Consider the following 24,370-nt stretch of genomic DNA (forward strand, 5'->3'; position numbering starts at 1 on the left):
ATTATTTAATAATATCATGGAGTGGGACCAGCAGATGGCATAATGGTTATGTTACTAGACTCCCATGCAGTCAACCACAGTTCAAGTCCCTGACCCAGTGGCTTAAAACTTACACCATGCGCATGTGTGTGTCCAAAATTCTGAAAGGAGAATGAAGGAGATGAGATTGCTTTTTGTCTCTCTGTCTCTCCAGTGTGCACATGTGCCCTATAGCAAAAAAATAAAAAATCTGTTTTTTTTTTTTTAAAAAAGACAACCTGAGACCCAACAGTCTTTACAATGGCAGGTGAATAATGATATTCTCTAAGAAAATATGAATTCAACAAAAGCTATTTAGAAGAGGGTTTAAATAACATTATAATCCCAAAGCTGGAGTGATTGGCACTGAGTATAACATGAAGAAACTAAGATAATCTTAACAGATTTTCAGAATTCTTCACCTGAATAGGATTAAGCCTATGAGGTTACAATTGGTGGGAAGACATTCTACTATAGAAAGATAACATTTAGAAATATCTCCAACATAAATAAAATCCTGAAATACATACTACTTTAAAAATCTGACCAAAACAGTAAAATAATAAGACAAGTGAGAGTGGATAAAGTATTCACAAATTTAAAGACTAGCAAGTGAAGTGAGGAAGGAAAACATTGTCTTCTTTATTTATTTTATTATTATTTTTTTTGAGAGGTTTTTGCTATAGGGCGTGTGTGCTCGCCAGACAGACAGAGACATAGAGACAGAAAGCGAGAAATTACCCCCCGGGGGGATGGCCACGCCTCAATCCCTTCTCCTCCATTCTCCTCTCGGGATCTTGGGCATGCACGCACACACGCCTGGCGTGAGTTTTAAGCCACCGGGTCCAGGACGCGAACCGCAGTCAACTATATGGGAGTCCAGCGACATAGCCGTTACGCTAGCTGCTGGTCCCTGAAAACATTTGTCTTCTACCGCCTATGTGCCACGAGACCCTTGGGAAAAGCCTCCACTCTGTTGTATCTATTTGTGCAGAGGACTCGCTGAAACATCATTAATACCTTAGATCTAGTCCTGATTCTGCCAGGTGACAATCATAGGACCTTGAACAAATCACTTTAACCTTTCTGAGCCTCTCTGGACTTGGCTGTAGCACTGTGAAAATTGAAAATTAGACATTCTGTTTTTATGAGCATCATTGTTTTGCTGGTGAATGAAGTAATGTATGTTTTTGCACTTTGTGAAGTCCCCACAACTATATAACATATGTTCTTTTTCATTCCTTATTATTGTGACTATTACAGGTCACTTAATATTTGAAGCTTCAGATCTATGACCAACATAACCAAAGAATTTGAGGTTATTCAGAAACTCATAATTTGATGTATGAACTGCTCAACTCAGGTTCCTTTCTCTGCTTGAATTTTGGCTATTTTCATTGATTATTTACTTCTCTAAGAGGCCTGAAAGAGACAAAAAGGCTGAATTGAACCTAGGGTAGTCTGTTATTTCATGGGTTTGATGAATAGCTGAGGTAGAGGTGGCAGAGATTTAGATCATCTGTGGGGGTCTCCTATTCACACCACTAGCTATTCACCATGAAGGTGAACGATGGGGAAAGGATGTAATTATGAACATTTTTTTGTTGTTCCATTAGATCTTCCTTCTTCTCCATTCATCTTTCTCTCTCTCACACATACAAACCCCTGTAAGTGTTGAGGGTGCAGAAAAAAAGGGAAGGAGTGAAGCTCCCCTGAGCACTCATGTTTAAAAACCAGACTAAACTTTGAACCCGTTATACTACTGTAAGACTTGTCCATTAACAATGTGCTCATCGACCAGTTCCCCAAAAACCTTCCAGCTTTAAAAAGTGTCACATCATTTGTGACTGAGGATCTGTGGAAAAGCACAGATTATCATGCCATCAGTGTTTAGTCACGGAAAAATACATACCCCAAAACAAGGGTTAGTACTATGGCTCCAAATCAGAGCTAGTGAGGCAGAGCTAGGGAAGGTTGGAGGATTTTTTTGGTCTTTCTGCACCAATGCAGCTCCCCTCCACCTTAACAGTGAGGTTGAGTGTCAACAAGAGCGCAGAAACCTACACACACAGACACAGGCTTCTGATATCCAAACACATAATTTTCTGCTTATAAATCACATGAAGAGGCCCAAAGAAATAACCACAAAATGACAATGACTTTGGAGATTCTTGAAAAGAGGAAGTGGTATATTCTCACATCAAAGACTTAATACACTAAGAGCCAAGTTAAATTTCATGTGTGCGTGCACGTGTGTGTGTGTGCACTTTCCAGATAGCATAAAAAGTTAATTTCTTAAGGGTAAGACCTATAATTTTTTTCTATATTACTTGACTTGGCTAAGTAATACAGAAGTTGACATAACAAATTACAGGCCAGCTGAGGGCATAGGGATTAAAGGGGTTTTATCTCACATGGCCAACTGCATGGTTTAAGTCCTGGACCTGGTGGTTTGACAAACATGCTGGGCATGTGTGCAAGCATGGTCATCCCAAAAAAAGAATGGAGGAGAAGGGACTGTGGTATGGCCAACTGCCCCAAGGGGTACTATCTCACTATCCCACCTCCCTGGTGAGAATGTGTACCTGATAGTAAACATAAGAAGCAAACAAAAGTAATTCTCAAAGGAGAAATGCTATTCAATGGAGGAAAAACAGGAGACCTGGGTGCTAGTGGTGATTTTCCTACTCACTAGCTGGAAATGATATATAACATAACCACATTTATTTGAGAATGTATCTAATATCAATAGCCTCAGATATGGCACATGACTCTGAACTTCAGCTGGTTCACTTAAAAAATTGACAAATGAGAATTGTATATATTCAAGATATATGATGTGATGATTTATATACATATACACTGTGTAATGATTTGTACAAATTAATTAACAAATCAATCATTTATAGTTATTAGGCTGGTGCAAAAGTAAGTGTAATCAAGTGTAAGTAATCAAACACATCTTTATTAATCAAAATAGAAACCACTACAATCAAAGCATTTTTGTCAACGAGAAATAAACTTGCTATTTCTATAGTGTAAAAATCCATGTTTCAGGATTCTATAAACTCTTGGAAAGCATCTTTTGAATCTGACTGGTTGTGGAAGCATTTTTCCTGCAAAAAGTTGTTGAGGTGCTTGAAGAAGTGGCAGTTGGTTAGCAAGAGGTCAGGTGAATATGGCAGATGAGGCAAAACTTCATAGCCCAACTCGTTCAACTTTTCAAGCATTGATTGTGTGGTGTGCGGTAGGGCACTGTCCTGGAGAAGGATTGGGCCCTTCCTGTTGACCAATGCTGCCTGCAGGTGTTGCAGTTTTCAGTGCATCTCATTGATTGACTGAACATACTTCTAGGATATAATGGTTTCACCAGGATTCAGAAAGCCATAGTGGATCAGAGCCCACCAAACAATGGCCATGACCTGTTTTTGGTTCAAGTTTGGCTTTGGGAGGTGCTGTGGAGCTTCTTCTCAGGCCAACCACTGAGCTGGTTGTCACATAAAATCCACTTTCATCACACGTCACAATCTGATTGAGAAATAGTTCATTGTTATTGTGTAAAATAATAGAAGATGACACTTCAAAACCATTTTTTAAAATTTTTGGTCAGCTCATGAGGCACCCACTTATTTAGCTTTTTCACCTTTACAATGTGCTTCAAATGCCAAATGACCAAAGAATGGTCGACCTTTAGTTCTTTAGTCACTTCTCATGTAATTGTAAGAGGCTAAGTTTTGACAATTGCTCTGCATTGGTTTTTGTCAACTTCCGAGGACCAGCCACTACACTCCTCATCTTCAAGGGTCTTGTCTCCTTTGCAAAAGGAACCACCACTGCCCTGTACATTCATTAGCAGTTCCTGGGCCAACACACTGCTGATGTTGCAAGTTGCCTCCACTGCTTTATGACCCATTTTGAACTGGTATAAGGAAGTCACTCAAATTTGCTTTTTGTGTATCATCATTTCCATAGTCTAAAATACATATGAAATAAACAGCAAATAATAAGCAAGTAGCAAAAAAAGCGAGAAATGTGCATTGAAATGATGTATAACATAACCACATTTACTTAAGAATGTACCTAATATCAAATAGCAAATTTCAACAATGCAAAACCACAATTACTTTTGCACCAACCAAATACAAGTTCTGTGTGTGTGCGTGTGTAGTGTGTGTGTGTGTGTTAAGGAATATTTAATGTTTAAATCTACTGGCAGCTTGATCTTAAGACTTTACAGCCTTCCAAACTGTGAGAAATTAAGTTCTATTGTTTATAAGATACCCAGTTTATAGTAAAGTATTATATTGGGTTGCCTGGAAAGTCATGACGTATTTGTGTATTGAAAAACATAGAAAAAAATATGTCATGAATTTCCTGACAACCTAACACCTACTCAAACAGAGTAAAATATAGAGACTGGAATGGATGATCTCTAAGGGTGCTTCCAGCTCTTATATTATAAGAAATCATTAATCTGTTGGCAAGAAAAGTTGAGCATTTCAATTCAAGCCTTATGCTCACCTGAATGGGTTTTTAGAAAGAAAAATGTGGGGGCCAGCAGGTGGTGTAGTGGTTAAGGCGCTGGACTCCCACATGGCTGACTGTGGTCCGAGTCTCAGACCCAGCAGCTTGAAATTCAAGCCAGGTCCATGTGTATGCATGCCCCAAATCCCAAGAGAATGGAAGAGAAGAGACTGTCATGTGGCCATCCCCCTGGGAGGAGGTAATTTCTCACTTTTTCTCTCTCCATCCCTGTCTTTCTGATGAGTACATGTGCCGTATTGCAAAAATCTCCCTCCCCCCCCCACACACACAAAAAGAAAAGTCTGCAATTTCTATCATTAACAGGTGTTATTCTCTGAAAGATAAGTTGATCTTGCTTTCCATTCCTATCATTGCTGCCCTGGCCTTCTACTTTACAACCTTCCACAACACTCATTCTTAGTTTCTTCATCTTGTCCTTCCACTGAGCAAACTGAGTGATATTACCCTTTATACACACAAAAATATACCAGTTGCTCTATGTCTGCAAAGAAACAGAAACATATCCTGTCAGGACACTGAGAATCACTGACCAGGTATTTTATAAGGATGAAGATAAAAATTAGAAAGCTGGTCTTACTGTTTCTTCCTGCTTTGCTCACAAGTGATCTGTTTCTACCTACTTCCTCATTTATCAGAAGGTGGAGAGATTCTATGCTTTTGAAAATAAGAATCACAGGGTCCTTTGCTCTTTTCAATAGCAGCATCATCTACATATGCTAAACACTAGCACTAGAGTGCTTGCTTGAGGCCCGTTGGCCAGATGTGGGGATTACGCACCATTAGCAGAGATGCGCCCTGAGCATATGAACCCTGGCAACTTGGGAGTTAAGAATATCATTCTACATATGCTGAAAAACTCTTAGGCCTGGAACATTACCACACAGGTAACAGCTAACCCACTCTGTCCTGGTATGGCAGCTTCCCAATAAATATTTTAAACATGAACAAGAATCTTGCGGTTCTTTTCCCAGTACCAATAAGAGTGTTCAAAACTACTATGGTTTGAATATATTCCTCCAAAATTCATTCTGTTGACATACTATAAAGGTAAAAACTTAATTCCTCCATGGTGTCCCAGGCGGAGGCCTAGTGGATAGTGATTGTCTCATGGTGATTGTATCATGGAGGTAACAGTCTCATGAATAAATTAATGATGTCTCTCTAGTTTTAGTTCTCATGAGAGCTGGTTGTTGGGGAAGAGAGTTCACTCAGGACCTCCCTCTCTCTCTACACGAGCCTGCTATCCTGTGCTTCTGTTGGTCATGCTGAAGCCTTAGGACTTTGGACTTTCCAGCCACCAGAATCATGAGTTTGTAAATAACATTTAATCTAATTTATAAAAACACCCAGGTTCAGGTATTCCTGTTAGTAATGTAAAAAGTGAACTATAGGGACCAGCAGCTGGCATAATGGCTATGTTGCTGGACCCCCATGTAGTTGACTACCGTTTGAGTCCTGGACCCAGTGGCTTAAACTCATGCCGGGCGTGTGTGCGTGCATGCCCAAGATCCCAAGAGGAAAATAGAGGAGAAGGGCCTGCGGTGTAGCCATTCCCCCTGGGAGGTGATTTCTCGCTTTTTGTCTCTCTCTCCCTCTCTCTTCCTCTGTCTTTCTGGCGAGCACACACACCCTACAGCAAAAACTGCTCTAAAAAAAAAAGTAAAAGTAAAAAGTGAACTATGACAACCTTAATAGCTATGCATAAATGATTTCTGTACAAAAATCACAGAGGTGATTTTTAAAAATTATTTTATTTAACTTTATTTATTTATTCATTGTTTATTTTAATTTGACCAGAGAGGGACAGAGTGAGAAAGCAAGCTACCAGGTTCAGGACTCGAACCACGGTCAGCCAAGTGGGAATCCAGCACCTGTAACCACCTTGCCACCTGCCAGCCCCTAGGTGACTGTCTTTTTTAAGAGATATTTTTGATACAGAGCGTATATGCTCGCTGGAGAGACAGAAAGCGAGCAATCACCCCCTGAGGGGACAGTCACACCAAAATCCCTTCTCCTTCATTCTCCTCTCAGAATGTTGGGCATGCACACACATACATGCAGCACTGAGGTTTAAGCTGCCAGATCTAGGACTTGAACCGCAGTCGGCTTGAACTGTGGTCAACTACCCATTATGCCATCTGCTGGTCCCCAGAAGTGATTTTTATGATGATAGTTTCATTTCTATGTACTCAAATCTCTGAGAGTCAAGGTTCACAAATCCAAGCTGTGTCCTGTCAAGATGGCAGACTCTGTGTCATAGCAGACGCACAACCTGCTTAGCAGAGTCTATTTCAAGTGAAGTTACCTCACTTTGCTCCACTTACACAGGGACTCTCGAAGATCTGTGGCTTAGAAAAGTCTATGAGCAGCTTAATTACACAGGACAGCTCAGCAAACGACAAAGCAAAAAACTTTCAAGTTGCACGTACCCCTAATTATTATGAATCAAAGAAGTCAAAGGCTAAGTTCCCACCACGGGATTTTGTCCAGCAAAGGATACTGCAGGCTGGAGGCCACGGCGCTGGTGCGATAACCTCCCAGGCGCTGCCCACTCTCAGAGCAGTGCCAGGCAAACTGCTTGTCCTGTCCTGTGCTCAGCACCCATTCCAGCTCTAGGACAAACAGGATCATCGTCACTCTGCTCTGATGCGCTGAAAACCAAGAGACAAGAAAATAGTTAATAAAGCATCCCCAGGTGGGGAAAAGGCACAGTCTATGAAGATGTGAACCCCTCTTCTCTCAACCCCAAAACAGGCTGAAAAAGTAACTTTTTTCTTTTTTGCTATAGGACCTATGCACTTACTGGAGATAGAGAGAGAGAGACAGAAGGCAAGTTGAGGAAGTACCCCTAGGGGGACCGCCATGTTGCAATCCCTTCTATTCTCCTCTTGGAATTTTGGGCACACATACACATGCAACTGGGGTGCTTCTTAAATCGCCCAGTGTGGGACTTGAAACACACACTCAGTAACATGGGATCCAGGTGCCTTAACCTCCACACCACCTGCTGGTCTCTGAGGAGAGGATAAAACAGAAGTTCTCATCATGGATAGGGATATGCCACTGCAGACAGGTATATCCAAATTTTTATATACTACTTTAAAAACTACCTGTTTCTTCCCAATGATGCCTCCTTGTCCCTCTTGCACCAATGCAAAGTTTACTACCACAGAAAGCACCTGTTGTCAAGGGACCTGGGTCATGTCCCTTGGACATGCTGGGGCTGCTGCAGTGGAAAGTGCCAGATCCAGTGTGACCGCAAGACACATCAGGAATGACGTCTGTACCATAGAATCACTGTGGTTAGCTTATGTGCACTTAGAAAAAAAGGAAAGACCATACTGTCCTTCTTTTAATGAAGTCTGTTTCATTTATTTTTTAGTTTTTAATTTTTTAGAGAATTTTTTTTGCTATAAGGTGAGTACGCTTGCTGAGGCAGAGAAAGAGTAAGAAATCACCCCCTAGGGGCAGATGGCCATGCCACAATCCCTTCTCCTCCATTCTCCTCTCAGGATTTTGGGCACACATGCATACACACCTGGCATGAGTTTCAAGCTGCTGGGTCCAGGACTCAAACTGCAGTCAACCATGTGGGAGTCCAGCACCCTAACCACTACTCTCCCTGTTGGCCTTAATGAAGTCTATTTTATAAATCCATAACAAAGTTTTGAATGAAGAACTTTCTGTCAGAAACCAAATGCTTTGAAAACAGAATAATTCCCAAGTACTATATAAAAGAGAATAAAATACCCCTTATGTCAAAGTGTGTGTGTATGGGGACCAGCAGTTGGAATAATGGCTATGTCGCTGGACTCCTATGTAGTCAACTGCGGTTCAAGTCCCAGACCCGGCGGCTTAAATTCATGCTGGGCACGTATGTGTGCGTGCCCAAGATCCTGAGGGAAGAATGGAGGAGAAGGGATTGCAGCATGGCCATCCCCTCTGGGGGGTTGATTTCTCGCTTTCTGTCTTTCTCTATCTTCCTGATGAGTGCACGCATCCTATAGCAAAAACCCCTCCAAAAATAAAGTGTTTGTGTGTATGTGTATACATCTATGCTATATATATATATACATATGTATATATATATATATGTATATGTATACACACACACACAATGACAGCACATTTCCTGGGGTTGTTCATATACAAAGACACCACTACCATAGTTATTGCATGACACAATTTCAGCATAAGAGAAGACTATAGGGACCAGCAGTTGGTGTTATGGTTATGTTGCTGGACTCCCATGTCGACTGCAGTTCGAGTCCCGGACTCAGTAGCTTAAACTCACGCAGGGCACGTGTGCATGTATGCCCAAGATCCTGAGAGGAGAATGGAGGAGCAGGGATTGCGGCGTGGCCATCCCCCCTGGGGGGATGATTTCTCTCTTTCTGCCTCTCTCTGTCTTTTTTGGCAAGCGCACATGCCCTATAGCAAAAACTTCTCAAAATGAATAAATAAAAAATAGGAGACTATTAATGTCCCCTAGTCCATCTCCCTATTTACACAGAGGCAAAAGTGGCAAACGTGAGGCACAATGAAGTTGAATATTTTGGCCAAGGTCTCATGACTTCTTTACTACTGTGGGAGGATTTCTACTTTCTGACTATACAATTCCAGGCAGTGAGGTGGAAGGGGCCTGCAGTCACTGAACATATTCGACTGGAATAAATAAATACTGACATCCTGCAACCTAGTCCTCACTGGGCCCTGCTCGCAGGGGCTTGTACTAGCAGGGTGTGAACACACTCACATAGATGTGTTGCAGTGATGATAACATCACTTTCCCATTTTGATCATGAAAACAGAGTTAGGGGCCAGTAGGTGGCATAGTGGTAAAGGGTGCTGGACACTCCCACATGGCCAACCGCAGTTCGAGTCCCAGACCCGGTAGCTTGCTTTCTCATTCCCTCTCTCTGTCATTCACTCTGTCCCTCTCTGGTCAAATTCAAATAAATAAACAAGTAAACAAATAAAGTTTTTTTAAAAAAGAAAACAGAGTTAGACAGTATGGGTGGATAAACACAGCTCCACTGGCAATGATATCTACCAATTTCTCAGTGTCTAGCAAGCACCAGGTACTTAAATACATTTTTTTCAATAAATCATTGCAATGAACTGCAAAGTGGGTGATAATTTCCTCATTGTACAGGAAACTCAACCTTAGCAAAACAACCCTTTTTGATTGGAACCCATGTAATGTAGTCAGTCCCAATAGTGAATACACACAAGACAACCATTTCAAGAAATGTCCGATATTTTAAACCTGCTATCTGAAGTATGGAGAATATAAGGGGCCTTGGAAGCAATAACATTATGACTTCTCTACAATGCAAGTCAGCCCTATCAAGATCAAAACATAGTCTTTAACTAAAAGATATGACTAGGAGAAATTCCTAATCCTTTCGTGTCTGTGTCATCGAATATCCAGTTCAAATTCCACCACTGTTAAAAATAAAAACAAGCTCTATGATGAGTCCAAGTATACCTAAGTCTATTTCAAGCAGAAAGTGTCCCCTAGCACCTTTCCCCTCATTCTTTCTCCTGAAGGGGACTTTGGCCTTCCATCTGACTCTTTCTAAGTCCAAGGGGATGACAACAGAAGATAAGGAGGATTAGCTCTCTGGGCAGCCCTTCATTTGCCAATGAAGGAGACTAAGGCTAGAAATGTTAAGTGGCTTGCTTGAAGCTACCGAACCAGCGCTTGACAAAGCTGAACTCAAATCCCTAGTCTCGCTGACTTCAAAGTTGGTTCTCTTTCTCAGTGTCAGGCTGCCTATGACTACCCGGGCTGGGTCGGGGACACACACACACACACCTCAAAGCACATATATACTTTTTCTAAAAGTACATTTGGCTTCTGAGAATTCATTTCAAAAGGAAACTCTTCAAAGATATACATTTATCATTAAGCTTCAGAAACTCATGAAATAAACTATGGCCTTGATGTCTGGCTATACTTCTTAAATAGGAGTGGTTAGAAGGAACATCTTTGCCTTGATTCTCCTCTTAAGGGAAAACATCTATTTTCCCACCATTAAATATGATGTTAGCTATAGCTTTTTGTAGAAATTCTCCTCTATTCCTAATTTGCCGAGATTTTTAAATAATGAATTGTATTTTTATTGATTTTTTTTCTTCATTGAGTGATAGGATTTTTATTCTATTGCCTGTTGCTATGATATATTTACACTGACCTTCAAATGTTGAACCAGCTTTGCAAATCTGGAATAAATTCTACTTGGTCAAGCCATATAATTCTTTGGATATACTATTGGATTTGATGTGGTTTTTGTTTGTTTGATTTTTGTTTTGAGAACTTTTCTATCTATTTTCCTGAGAAATATTGGTTTGTAGTCTTCCTTTATGCCTTTGGTTTTAGTATCTGTCTTGTTTATTCATTTTTACTTTTTGAGATAAAACTTACATAACGGGCCAGCAAGTGGCGTAGTGGTTAAGGATGCTGGACCCCCACATGGCCGACCACGTTTCAAATCCCAGACCTGGTGGCTTGCTTTCTCACTTTCCCTCTTCCTCTCTCTCACTGTTCCTCTCTGGTCAAATTAAAATAAATTAATAAAGTTAAATAAAATAATTCTTTAAAAAAAAACTTACATAACATAAAATTCATCACTTTATTTTAGAGTGTTCAATTCACTGGTTTTTAGTATATTTACAGTGCTGTACAATCATTCACTACTATTTCCACAACAGTCCCATCACTCCAAAATGAAATTCCTCTCCCATCCTTGGGCAACTACTAATCTTGTTATATCTCTAATCTACTTCTCTTATTTTTGACACTTCATATAAATTAAATCATAAAATAAATAGCCATTTGTATGTGGTTTCTTTCACTCCCCACATGGCCGACCACGTTTCAAATCCCAGACCTGGTGGCTTGCTTTCTCACTTTCCCTCTTCCTCTCTCTCACTGTTCCTCTCTGGTCAAATTAAAATAAATTAATAAAGTTAAATAAAATAATTCTTTAAAAAAAAACTTACATAACATAAAATTCATCACTTTATTTTAGAGTGTTCAATTCACTGGTTTTTAGTATATTTACAGTGCTGTACAATCATTCACTACTATTTCCACAACAGTCCCATCACTCCAAAATGAAATTCCTCTCCCATCCTTGGGCAACTACTAATCTTGTTATATCTCTAATCTACTTCTCTTATTTTTGACACTTCATATAAATTAAATCATAAAATAAATAGCCATTTGTATGTGGTTTCTTTCACTTAGCTTAAGTTTTGAAGGTCCATCCATGTTGTAGTAAATGTCAGTACTTCACTCCTTTTTGATGCCCAATTATAATTCATTGTATATATTCATTTCATGTATATACCACATTTTGTTTATCCTTTCATACACTGATGAACGCTGAGCTTATTTCTATTTTTGGCTATTATGAATAATGTTGCTATATGAATATTTGTAAACAGTTTTTTTTTTTTAATGAATATATGCTTTTAACTTTCTTGAGTAGAAATGCTCTGTCACTAACTAACTTCATGTTTAACTCTTTGAAAAACTCACAAACAGTTCAAGTGGCCACACCATCTTATATTCCCATGAATGGGGTATGAGGGTTCCAATTTCTCAACATCTTTGTCAACACTAGTTTCCTTTTATGCTTTTTTTTTTTTTTGAGAGGAGTATTCATTGAACCATTGAAGTATATTTCAGGGATGTTAATAGTCATTTAACATATGTAATTGTTTAAAAAATTATTGCACTAAAATATACATAAAATTTACCATTTTCAAGTATACAGTTCTGTGGTATTCAGGGCATTCACATTGTTGTGTAACCATCACCACCATCCAGTCTCTAAAATTTTCTGATCTTTTCAGACAGAAACTTTTGTACCCATTGAACACTAACTTCCCATTCCCTGGTCCACACTGCCCTTGGCAACAGCCATTCTATATTTGGTCTCTATGAACTTGACTACAAGAAGTGCCTCATGTGATTAGAATTCTTCAGTACCTGTCCTTTTGTGACTGGCTTATTTTACTAAGCATATGTCTTAAAAGTTCACCAATAATGTAGCATGTGTATAAACTTCCTTCCTTCTTAAGCCTGAATAATATTCCAGTACGTGAATACTGTATTTTTTATCCATTCATTTGTTGATGAACATTTAGGCTGCATCTACCATTTGAGCTATTTTCACTAATGCTGTTATGAACACAGGTGTACAAGTATCTATCTGTTAAAGCCCCTGCCTTAGTTTCTTTTGGGCATAAACCACTGATTAATTTAAAATTTTTTTAAGAATTATTTAATTTTACTCACTATTATTATTAAATTTGCTACAGGGCATGTGTGAGCACCAGAGATTGTAGGGGAGGAATGAGAAAGCAAGCTGTCAGGTCCAGGACTAGGTCCTGACATGGTCGGCCATGTGTGAGTCCAGTGCCTTAACCACCATGACACCTGCTGGACCCCCACTGATTAATTTTAATGTCAATTCAAGACTGCATTTCTGGGATAAACTTTACTTGATCATGATATATTTATTACCTTGCTGATTTGTTAAAATTCTGCTTAGACTTTTTGTAGATGGTCAACTATCATTTTTGACTGATGTATTGTTTTTGGTCTAATTTTTAGTATTATACTACTGAATTCACAGAATTGGCTGGAAAGTCTAAGTTCTTTAATTTCTGAGAAGTGTGTAGACTGGGTACTGCTTCTTGTGTATCTCATAAAATTCACTAGTAAAGCTAGCTGGGCCTAGAGTTTTCTTTGTGGAAAAGTTTTAACTGTAAGTTCAATTTCTTTAATAGAGAGCTGTTAAGATTGTCTATTTCTTCTTTATTTATTGCCTGAGAACATATGTGTGTGCAATAGAGAGAACAGTCAATGGAAAGGGGTTGTGCTACAGTCTGTTTTCCTCCATGTCTCCATAGTGTCTGGATTTGGGGGCATACTGGCACAAGCATCCTGTGTGTTTTTGAAGTTGCCAAGGCCAGGAATCAAACTGTGGTTGGCCATGTAGAATCTGATTCCTTATGCACAGCACTTAAAGGCTGCCCTAGACAGCTAGATCTATTTATTTTTTCTCGAGTGACTTTCTATAGTTTGCATCCTTCAAATGTTTCTTCATTTTGTTTAAGTTGTCAAATTTATTAGCATAAATATATTTTGAATCTGTAGCAAAGTTAGTTGACTCATCCCTGGTATTGGCCATTTTCATCTTCTTTTTGTTTTCCCTACAAGTCTGGCATGAGATTTATCTAATCGATATTCAAAAAAAAAAGAAAAAAAGAAAAAAAAAAACAGCTGTGGTTTTACTCATTTTTCTCTATTTTCTGCTATTTTATAAATTTCTGCTAAGATCTTTGTTTCCTTTCTCATAGCTTAGGTTTCAGTTTTTGTTCTCTCTCTCTCTCTCTCTTTTAGGCTGAAAAGGAAATTATTGCAAAGATAATTCAATAATAGAAAAGCTTGCCAACCAGGCTCAGAAAACAGGCAGGAATAGCTAAGCAGCTGTGAACAGAGTGATGGCCCAAGTCTGGGTCAGTTTGCTTCAGGGCATGCTACTGGGTCACTACCTGCATCATTGCTACCTTGGACTTCGGTCAACTATGTTCTCTAGTTTAACAATAAAATATACAAAGGGACATCAAAAGCTTATGGAAAAATGAAATTAAAGCACAAGTTTATTTTGGTACAAAAAATGTTGAAATCCATGAATAGTTTTTTGTTTGTATGTCCTTTGTTTTTAGTAATAGTCATTACAAGCTTTTTGAAAACTCCCTCATGTGGAAATTAATTTCAGAGTTTTAAAAAGATGCCATGTCCTATTGTTTAAAATGATACCAAATGATACTAGGATGAATAAGGTCAAGAGATCTGGATGAAATGACATCTAAATGTTAAAAGTGTACCTCTGATATTCTGAGTCCACAATATTGTTGGTTTGGATAAAAAACAAATCCCTTCTAAAAATGGTTTCTGATATATACTACAAAGATGGCCTATGGTAACTGCCAATGTGGAAGACACAATAGAACTATAATTCCTTCTCTTGTGCAACAGGAATACGTTGAACATTTTTAAAACATTTAACCAAATACAAAATGAAGCCCACGCAAAGCGGTTTTCCACTGGCCTTGATTTCCCAGCCTGCAGAGCTGTTCCAGGCAGTGTGGTTCAGTAGTAAATCAAAGCCTGTGGATTTGGGGATCACACTGACCTGGTCTGGCTCAGCACTCAGCCAAGACCATAAGCAAGTTACCCAGCCTCTTCTGTCTTCAGCTCTTTACTTAAAAAACTGGGATAATATTCCCTTCAAAGTACTGTTGTGTTTTGTTCACCTCACTATTGTATAGTAAGTACCCTCTTGAAGCAGTGAAAATCATCAAGAAATTATTTTAAAGTCTGGGTAATAGAAATACTCCTTACTTCCTACCTTGATAGTTTTTCACAGGAGTCATCTTGTTATAATCTTCTGACAAAATAAACTCCTACAAAAGAAAAGAAAAATATTAAGTAAAGAGAAACTCTTTAAGAGTGTTTTGGAAGAACCAGATGGTGTAAAGCAAAAATTATCATTGCAATTACATCTAACATTAGTATATTGTCAATCAACTCGGCATTTTTGTACATCTTAAAAAGCAATAATGATTAATTATGATCCTATGCAATTACCATAATTTTTACCTTATACATTTTTTTTCCAACAGAGGGCAAGTGAGAGAGAAAGAAAGCACCCCCCCCCCACCCGCAGCCTGGTCAGCCGAAATCTGTTTTTCTTCAATTCTCCATCCCATCAGGATCCTAAACATACATGTGAGCTAGCCCACCATGTTTTTCAAAGTACCAGGCCAGAACTTAAACCCTGGTGTGCAAGGAGAAATCCAGCTTCTTCTTCACCATGCTTAACTGTTGTGCTATCGGGTTGGCCCAACTTTGTAACTCTTAAGTTGTCTTTGTTCCCCCTCCCCTGCCAGGGGGAATGGCCATGCTGCAATCCCTTCTACTCTAGTCTCTCAGGATTTGGGGTATGTATGCACATGTACCCAGTATAGTTTTCAAGTCATCGTGTCAGGGACTTGAACTACAGTTGGCCATGTGGGAGTTCAGCATCTTAGCCAGTATGCCATCTGCTGGCCTTTAAATTGCCTTTTTAAAAGTATGCATGAGAAAAAAATTGGAACAAGTGCAGAATTTTGATACTGGCCAAAATTTGGAGATAGCCTCCAAATTTTTCTTTCTTGGGCCAGTTCTGTTATCCGATAGTTAAGGGAGCTGGATCCCACATGTCCAAGTGCAGTTCAAATAATGACCCTGGTAGCTTGAAAAACATGCTGGGTGCATGTGTGTGTACATGCCCAAGGTCTGAACAGGATGGCGAAATGGAGAAGGGATTGTGACATGACCACACCCCATAATGGTGCTTTCTCGCCCTAGTTCTGGCAAGTGCACATTCCCTCTGGCAATAGAAAAACTTTTTTTTCCCTTCGTTTGTCAATGGTACCACAGAATGAAAATTTGCAAGACTCTGGCCAATGAGCAAATAGATGGTGATTCACCCTTAGAGAAGTAAGTTAGGTGTTTAAAAAATTTTAACAACTATAATTTATTTCCCCTTACTCGCTACACATTTCTCAAGGACAATTCTTCCTATTTCCTGTGTCCATAGGGCTCCTAGCACAGTGCCTTGACATAGCAGCTGATCAATAATATTGAACCAACAGGTGTGGAAGGTTTACCCAATCTGATGAGATTAGTATAAATGTGAAATGTACTGGGGAAAAAACCCATCAGATTCTATATAGCATATTGTTTATATCCTTTGTGGGACATATAAAAGGTGAGTGTGTATAGTTTCACCTAAGCATCTATGTATACAGTGACCCATTATAGAAGCCAATCAAGTGTTTATAAGGCCCAGCAAGGTCTTGCTTCTTTCAAACACTAAATATCCATAGATTATGAAAGAGTGAGTTGTCAGGGCCAGCAGGTGGCATGGTGGTTAAGGAGCTAGACACTCCCACATGGCCGACCACAGATCAATCAATAAACTTAAAGAAATAATTAAAAATATAAAATAGTGAGTTGTCAAGCATATAGGAAGTTGCAAAATATAACACATTGATGCCTTCATCTAAGCTTAAAAACAGAACAATGAATCATTTCTTTGCCCAACTTAAACAAAAAAAGGGGGGGGTGTATTTTGGGGAGACAGACCTATAAACTCCTTATTTCCTATCTAGGTGTTTACTGAATTGATACAGTGCATGTAATTTTTAGGAAGAAAATAACTATTTTATTGTTTGTGTGATAAATGTCACAAACGAGGTGATATGAGAAAATATACCAGGTGACAAAGTTCCTTTAGTTATTCACTATTCTATCCCAGTCTTCCTTAAGAGGCTTATCTACAAATGGATTTTCTTCACCATTTTTCTCAGTAATAACATTACTCAACTTGTCATTTTTAAATTCATATCATTATTCCTTCAAGAAGTGGCACTTATCCATTTCTCACTTTTGAAGAGTTTGACTCACAACTAAACAGACTAATTTTTAAAGAGGTAAAGTAACTCGCCCATAAGGAGCTTACAGCATGGGTAGGGAAGCCTTGTACCTAACAGCAAAATGCTATCAACTTTAATCCCAGGCAAGCAGAGCCTCACACTTGAGGGCCCTAAATATCCTAATATAAAAACAAAATAAAGGTATTAAAGACAATTGTTCTTTGGGCAAATGATTACTAAGTTTCATACAGTTCATGTTATTCTAAATATACTGAAATGGATCTTAGCAAAGGACACCTCAATTCCTTTTGGAATTACTATTACAACAATACTGCAAGAAAGGTCTTTGCACATACATCCCTAAGAACTAATATGTATGTAGAAGAGACTGCTAGCTTGAAGATTATGTACATTTCATATTCTAATAAACACTGCCAGGAACCAGAGTCTGGGCTTTGTTCTTGGGCTGGAATGAGGAACGGAGAGCCCAGGAAACAAGCAAAATCAAGAAATCTGGAGGCAGTATACACAGTGTAGCTTAGGCATATCCCTTCCCCATTTGTCTACTATACTTGCAATTTTCTTACTAAATTGCAGAAATTCTTTGATTAGGGATAGTAAACTTTTGTCTGATATGTGAACTGACAATATTTTCTTTCTTGATATTCAGCCTTTGAATTTTTTTTGTATCTTTTGAAGTATTAAGTTTTTTTTATAAGCAAACTACCATGGCATTCTGAATTAAAATTGCATTGTATTTTTAATTTGGTTAGGAAGAAAGTTTCGCTTGTAATGGTGAGGGATATACTCAGGCCTTTAAATACAATTTTTCCTTGGGACCAGCAGATGGCGTAATGGTTACGTCACTGGACTCCCATAGAGTCAACCATGGTTTGAATCCTGGATATGGTGACTTAAAACTCCCACACCGGGAATGTGTATGTGCATGCCCAAAATCCCGAGAGGAGAACGAAAGAGAAGGAATTGCAGTGTGGTCGTCCCCTGTGGAAGGTGATTTCTTGCTTTCTGTCTCTCTGTCTCTCTAGCAAGTACACACACTGTATGGCAAAAATTCTTGTAAAAAAAAGATGTATATACACATATATACACACAATTTTCCTTAATGGTGTGAATGGAATTTTTTTCCATTTTAGTTTCTAGTTACTCAGTGCTCACATGTACTAACAACAGCTTTTGGTTTAGGTATACACACATATCTAAGTTTTAGTATGGTGTCATAATATTTAACATGGTATTTGTTATTGACTTTAGCAAAGAATTGACCAAGTTTATGTAATCACCTGTATATAAGTTTTAACCAGAGTTTTTATTAAGAGTAGCTGCTGAATTTAATGAAATGTGTTTTGGTACTTATTATATAAACTTTAGGGGGGAAATTTCTCAATTTATTTTATTTTATTTTATTTTATTTTGTTTTTCTTGGGGAGAGGTTTTTGCTATAGGGCACATGCACTCGCCAGACAGACAGAGATGCACATACATCCCTAAGAACTAATATGTATGTAGAAGAGACTGCTAGCTTGAAGATTATGTACATTTCATATTCTAATAAACACTGCCAGGAACCAGAGTCTGGGCTTTGTTCTTGGGCTGGAATGAGGAACGGAGAGCCCAGGAAACAAGCAAAATCAAGAAATCTGGAGGCAGTATACACAGTGTAGCTTAGGCATATCCCTTCCCCATTTGTCTACTATACTTGCAATTTTCTTACTAAATTGCAGAAATTCTTTGATTAGGGATAGTAAACTTTTGTCTGATATGTGAACTGACAATATTTTCTTTCTTGATATTCAGCCTTTGAATTTTTTTTGTATCTTTTGAAGTATTAAGTTTTTTTTATAAGCAAACTACCATGGCATTCTGAATTAAAATTGCATTGTATTTTTAATTTGGTTAGGAAGAAAGTTTCGCTTGTAATGGTGAGGGATATACTCAGGCCTTTAAATACAATTTTTCCTTGGGACCAGCAGATGGCGTAATGGTTACGTCACTGGACTCCCATAGAGTCAACCATGGTTTGAATCCTGGATATGGTGACTTAAAACTCCCACACCGGGAATGTGTATGTGCATGCCCAAAATCCCGAGAGGAGAACGAAAGAGAAGGAATTGCAGTGTGGTCGTCCCCTGTGGAAGGTGATTTCTTGCTTTCTGTCTCTCTGTCTCTCTAGCAAGTACACACACTGTATGGCAAAAATTCTTGTAAAAAAAAGATGTATATACACATATATACACACAATTTTCCTTAATGGTGTGAATGGAATTTTTTTCCATTTTAGTTTCTAGTTACTCAGTGCTCACATGTACTAACAACAGCTTTTGGTTTAGGTATACACACATATCTAAGTTTTAGTATGGTGTCATAATATTTAACATGGTATTTGTTATTGACTTTAGCAAAGAATTGACCAAGTTTATGTAATCACCTGTATATAAGTTTTAACCAGAGTTTTTATTAAGAGTAGCTGCTGAATTTAATGAAATGTGTTTTGGTACTTATTATATAAACTTTAGGGGGGAAATTTCTCAATTTATTTTATTTTATTTTATTTTATTTTGTTTTTCTTGGGGAGAGGTTTTTGCTATAGGGCACATGCACTCGCCAGACAGACAGAGAGAGACAGAGAGACAGAAAGTGAGAAATCACCCCCCAAGGGGGGTGATCACGCTGCAATCCCTTCTCCTCCATTCTCCTCTTGGGATCTTGGGCACGTAAGCACACGTGCCTGGTGTGAGTTTTAAGCCACCGCGTCCAGGATGTGAACTGTGGTCGACTACGTGGGAGTCCAGCGACATAGCCATTACACTAACTGCTGGTTCCCTCAATTTATTAAAAGTAATCAATTATTCTGATAAATTACCTAATACTGACCCTATCTTTGAAAGAATCTCAACTTATCATAGTGTATTCTTCCCTTAATATATTACTGGATTTTATATGCTAATATTTTACGAGAATTTTTACACATACATATTTTTAAGGTATTATTTGATCTATAGCTTTTCATTCTGGTGCTATCTTCATCTGTTTGGGTTTAAAAATAACAAAGCACAGCAGTTAAGAGCACTGGAGCCAAATGATCTGGTTTAAACTGCAGCTAAAACAAATACTAGTTACACGACCTTGAACAAGTTGCTCAAGGTCTCTGTGAGAGTTAAAAGTAAATAAATAAATCTTACCTTTTGTAAAATTAATTTAAAAATTTTTAAGAGAGATTTCTTGCTATGAGTGCATGTGCTCGCTGGGGAGAGAGACAGAAAGGGAAAAATCATCCTCTGTGGGGATGGCCATGCTGCAATCTCTTCTCTTCCATTCTCCTCTGGGTTTTTGGGCATGCATGCACATGCACCCAGCATGAGTTTCAAACCACTGGGTCTAGGACTTGAACTACAGTCGGCCATGTGAGAGTCCACCAACATAATCACTACACCACTTGCTGGTCCCTAGTTAAATGATTTTTAAAGACCTTCTGAAATATACTGAATAGCCCTAGTTGAAGAATTAGAGAATAGGAGTATTTCCCATGTCATGAAACACTATTTGGTTTTTTTTTTTTAATTTATTCATTCATTTATTTAATTTATTTTTTTCCATTACAACTTGTTTTTATTTTACATTTTTCCAACAAATGTTTACTTTACATAGCAAAGAATTTTAGCTCATACTCCATAATTCTTGACAGTTTACAAACAACTTTCAAAGTTTCAAAATACTGAATTTTAAAGATAATGTTCAAAATATATCTTATGATTTTGTATAATTTTATAACTCTATAACAACAGAAGCAGTATGGTTTCAAATATATATATATATACACATTTAGCCCAGTTAGTCCTTAACTGTTACCATTCTAAGATACCAAGGTTTTATAATTCAAAAAATAATGAGAATATTCTTATCATATTCTTTTTCTGTTTTATTCAATTCTGGTTAATATGTGTATTCTAAAATTAGTACTACTTAAATAAAAATAGAATTAGCCATTAGTAGTTTCTCATTTGTAGCTTTTCTGCTACCTATAGTATTTTAGTGTTTTTCTTATCTATTTGTATACATACACTGGTCATAGACTGAGGATACTATCCATTCCGTCATTTTTTTTAAAAATTTTTAAGTACCTTTTGTTTAAGTGAGTGCTATCAAAGGCATTTGATAACAAATTTTAATTTGTTTTAAGGTTTATTTGTTTTATTCATGACAGAGTGGTTAAGCATACACCTTCTTTCTTTTGAGAAGCACCCTCAATTAGGATCTCTTCACATTCCAATCTCTTCTATCAGTAGACTCTTGGAAAAGCACATATGGACCTGGGACATCTCAGGTCAACTAGGCCAGGATCTGAACCTGTGGTTGGCCCTATGGCTTCCAGCACTGCAGTTCAGCAGTCTCCTGATTGTGCCAGGGAGGCTGGGCCTTTGTCATATTTCAAGCAACTATTTGTGGTGGTTCTTCCAAATTGTATTTAGGTTTTTTGTTTGTTTGTTTAATGCTGAAAACTTCTGAATTTTATGTGATTAAATATATTTTCCTTTGTAATTTTCCTTATTTTATTCTTACAATATTCTTCACTGTAAAGATTGTTTATAAATGTCTAAGCTATTTACTTTTAGTCATTTGTTTTTCTTTTTTAAGGCTTTATTTTGTACATTTAAAGCTGCTTAAGCCTCTTGGAATTTATTTTGGTATAACACATGAAGATGAGAATGAAAATTGACCTTTGTCCCCCCCCCCCATTTTTTAAGAGTGGGAGGTGAAGAGAGAGAGAAGCAGGGAGATAGTGAGGGAGATAAAAATGAGATGTTTTTCATTTTTTAAAAAATTGTCAAAAGGTGTGAGCACTTGTCGTAAAAACAGAGGCACAGAGAGAAGGGGAGAGACAGGGATGGAAAAGCACCCCCGAATGGGGTGGTGTCATGCTATAATCTCTTCTCCTCCATTTCTCCATCCTGCTGGGATTTTGGACATGCATACACATGTGCCCAGTATGTTTTTCAAGTCACCAATGCAGGAATTCGAACTGTGGTGAGCCATGTGAGATTCAACTTCCTTAACCACTAGACTGTGAGGCCAGCCCCAAGGATAGGTAATTTTGACAGGCTCTCACCACTTCTGCCCCAAACTCCCAACTAGTGAGGACCACAGGCACATGCAACCACAACCCCATTCAGGTTGTAAAATCTGAATCTGGGCCTCCTTTGTGTCTTCCAGCCTCCTAAGCACTGGTACTATCTGGGTACCACCAAAGGTATGCCTCAATCTATTTTATTTTAAGGAAACCAAATGTTTCAGCATTATTTATTTAATAACTTTCCTATCCACAACTGACTATGGATGTCTTCTTTACCATATCTTATATGCTATAATTGGGTCTGTCTGGAGGTTATCTAACTGCTGAATTGGCTGCTATTCTTATGCCAGATCGAAATGACTTAATACAGATAAAATGTGTATTAACCTAGAGACTATATGTCTCCTTATTTCTCTTTTGCTTACTTATTTATTTAAAGAGATTTTTGCTACAGGTTGCGTGTGCTTGCCAAAGAGACAGACAGAAAGTGAGGAATCACCCCCCAAGGGGGATGGCCATGCTGCAACCCCTTCTCCTCCATTCTCCTCACAGGATCTTGGGCACGCACGCACACGTGCCTAGTGTGAGGTTTCAAGTCACTGGGTTCAGGGCTTGAACCGTGGACGACTACGTAGGAGTCCAGTGATGTAATCACTATCCCATCTGCTGGTGCCCTATTACTCTTCTTAAAAAATTATCTAGATAATCATAATAATCTTTTCATGTAATAATAAAGAAAAATCACATTAACAATTTGTATTAAAAGCACATTAATTAAAACTATAAATTCAGAAAGAACTGACACTTAAGGGACGTAAGTGTATATTAGTAGTTTTTTTATAATTTTCTTCAACCAAGTTTCACATATTTCTTTCTTGAAATTATTTCTAGATTTATGTTGTTGTTAGCATCTGTGAATGAGATCATGCTTTATTACTTGGTAAACTCTGAGTAAAAAAAGACAGATTTATAGGTGCTACTTTTGGATCAAAAGAGAACAACAGTGATAACGCGGTTCCTAAGAGGCTCACTACTAACCCACATAAAATTGTGATTTGTGGAAGTCAGAGTGAGGTGATCAATCTTGGATAGGTTACTCGGCTACAAGGGACATTTAAAATACTCATAACTTGAAAGGCAAAATGAAGCATCATTCCGTTCCTGATTTAGAAGAAAAGGAAGAGAGCTCTTTCTTTGATGTTTCAGATCTAACTAAGGAAAAAGAAGAGAAAAAGGAAAATAGCAAGGCTGTTTAAGCTGTTGTCAGTGCTTTGAGCTGGGAGTGGAGTAAAGAATAAAAATTGAGAAAGCTATTAGTGTTGTCTGCACATTTGTCAATGCTTTTTCTACTCCTCTGTGTCTCTGAATTTCTGTGAAAATCAAGCCTTGCAGAATGAAATCAGTCAGATGATGCTATTACTTTATTTAGGCAGCATTACATTAAAAGAAAAGTTGTTAGTATGCCATGTGATTGAAAATGTACTAGACCCATCCCAGAATATATACATGTGACTTACAACCCTCTTGTGGCAAATTTCACAAGAAGTCATTATTTTCTATTGGTTAATAAAAATACATCCAACAAACAGATAACCATTTTTCCTTTTTGGTGACGGAAGTCACTTCATCTGAGTCAAACTGTTACTCAGCTTTTTGTTAGTCTAAGAAGTCAAGTAGTACTTTGTATTTTTACTCCAACAAAAGGTATGGTTTTGACTTTTGGTAACCTGAGGCCCCCACACTTCACAAGTTCTTGCTGATGTCTTGGATCCTTCTGCAAAAGGAAAAGTAATGAAGATTAGGGTCCACAGTGTGCTGTGGTTTCTCATCCAGGGATCTGGACATGGTAAGGGCACAGAAAGCCAGAGGTGCAGTGCTACGGTGTGAATGTTTCCTTCTGTCCCTAAATCCATGCATTAAAACTTAATTGCCAATGTGACAGTATTAACAGGTAGAGTGTTTAGTAGGTGATTAACTCATGAGTAGGATTAAGGTTTAAGGGAGCTCTTCTATCCCTTCTGCTCTGTGAGGCCACTGTGTCCCCTTTGCAGGACACAGCATATACGGTGACATCTTGGAAGCAGAGAACAGATCATCATCAAACACTGAAACTCTTTGTGCTTTGGCCTTGGATTCCTCAGCCTCCAGGATGTGAGAAATAAATTCCAGTTGTTTATCAATTACTGAGTCTCAAGTATTTTGTTCTAGCAGCAG

The 24,370-nt window shown here is 38.2% G+C and overlaps 1 protein-coding gene across 1 annotated transcript in view; it reads right to left on the reverse strand.

Moving 5' to 3' along the window:
• WDFY2 (WD repeat and FYVE domain containing 2) overlaps positions 1–24,370 on the reverse strand; it is a gene marked incomplete at its 5' end in the record, with an annotated part of 95,912 nt that overhangs the window by 47,156 nt on the left and 24,386 nt on the right. Inside the window, 2 exon segments of the mRNA XM_006154243.3 lie at positions 7,064–7,214; positions 14,997–15,051. Of these exon segments, the coding sequence (XP_006154305.2) occupies positions 7,064–7,214; positions 14,997–15,051 (206 nt within the window).

The sequence above is a fragment of the Tupaia chinensis genome, unplaced genomic scaffold, assembly GCF_000334495.1.
Source record: "Tupaia chinensis unplaced genomic scaffold, TupChi_1.0 Scaffold000402_1, whole genome shotgun sequence".
Taxonomy (NCBI): Eukaryota; Metazoa; Chordata; class Mammalia; order Scandentia; family Tupaiidae; genus Tupaia; species Tupaia belangeri.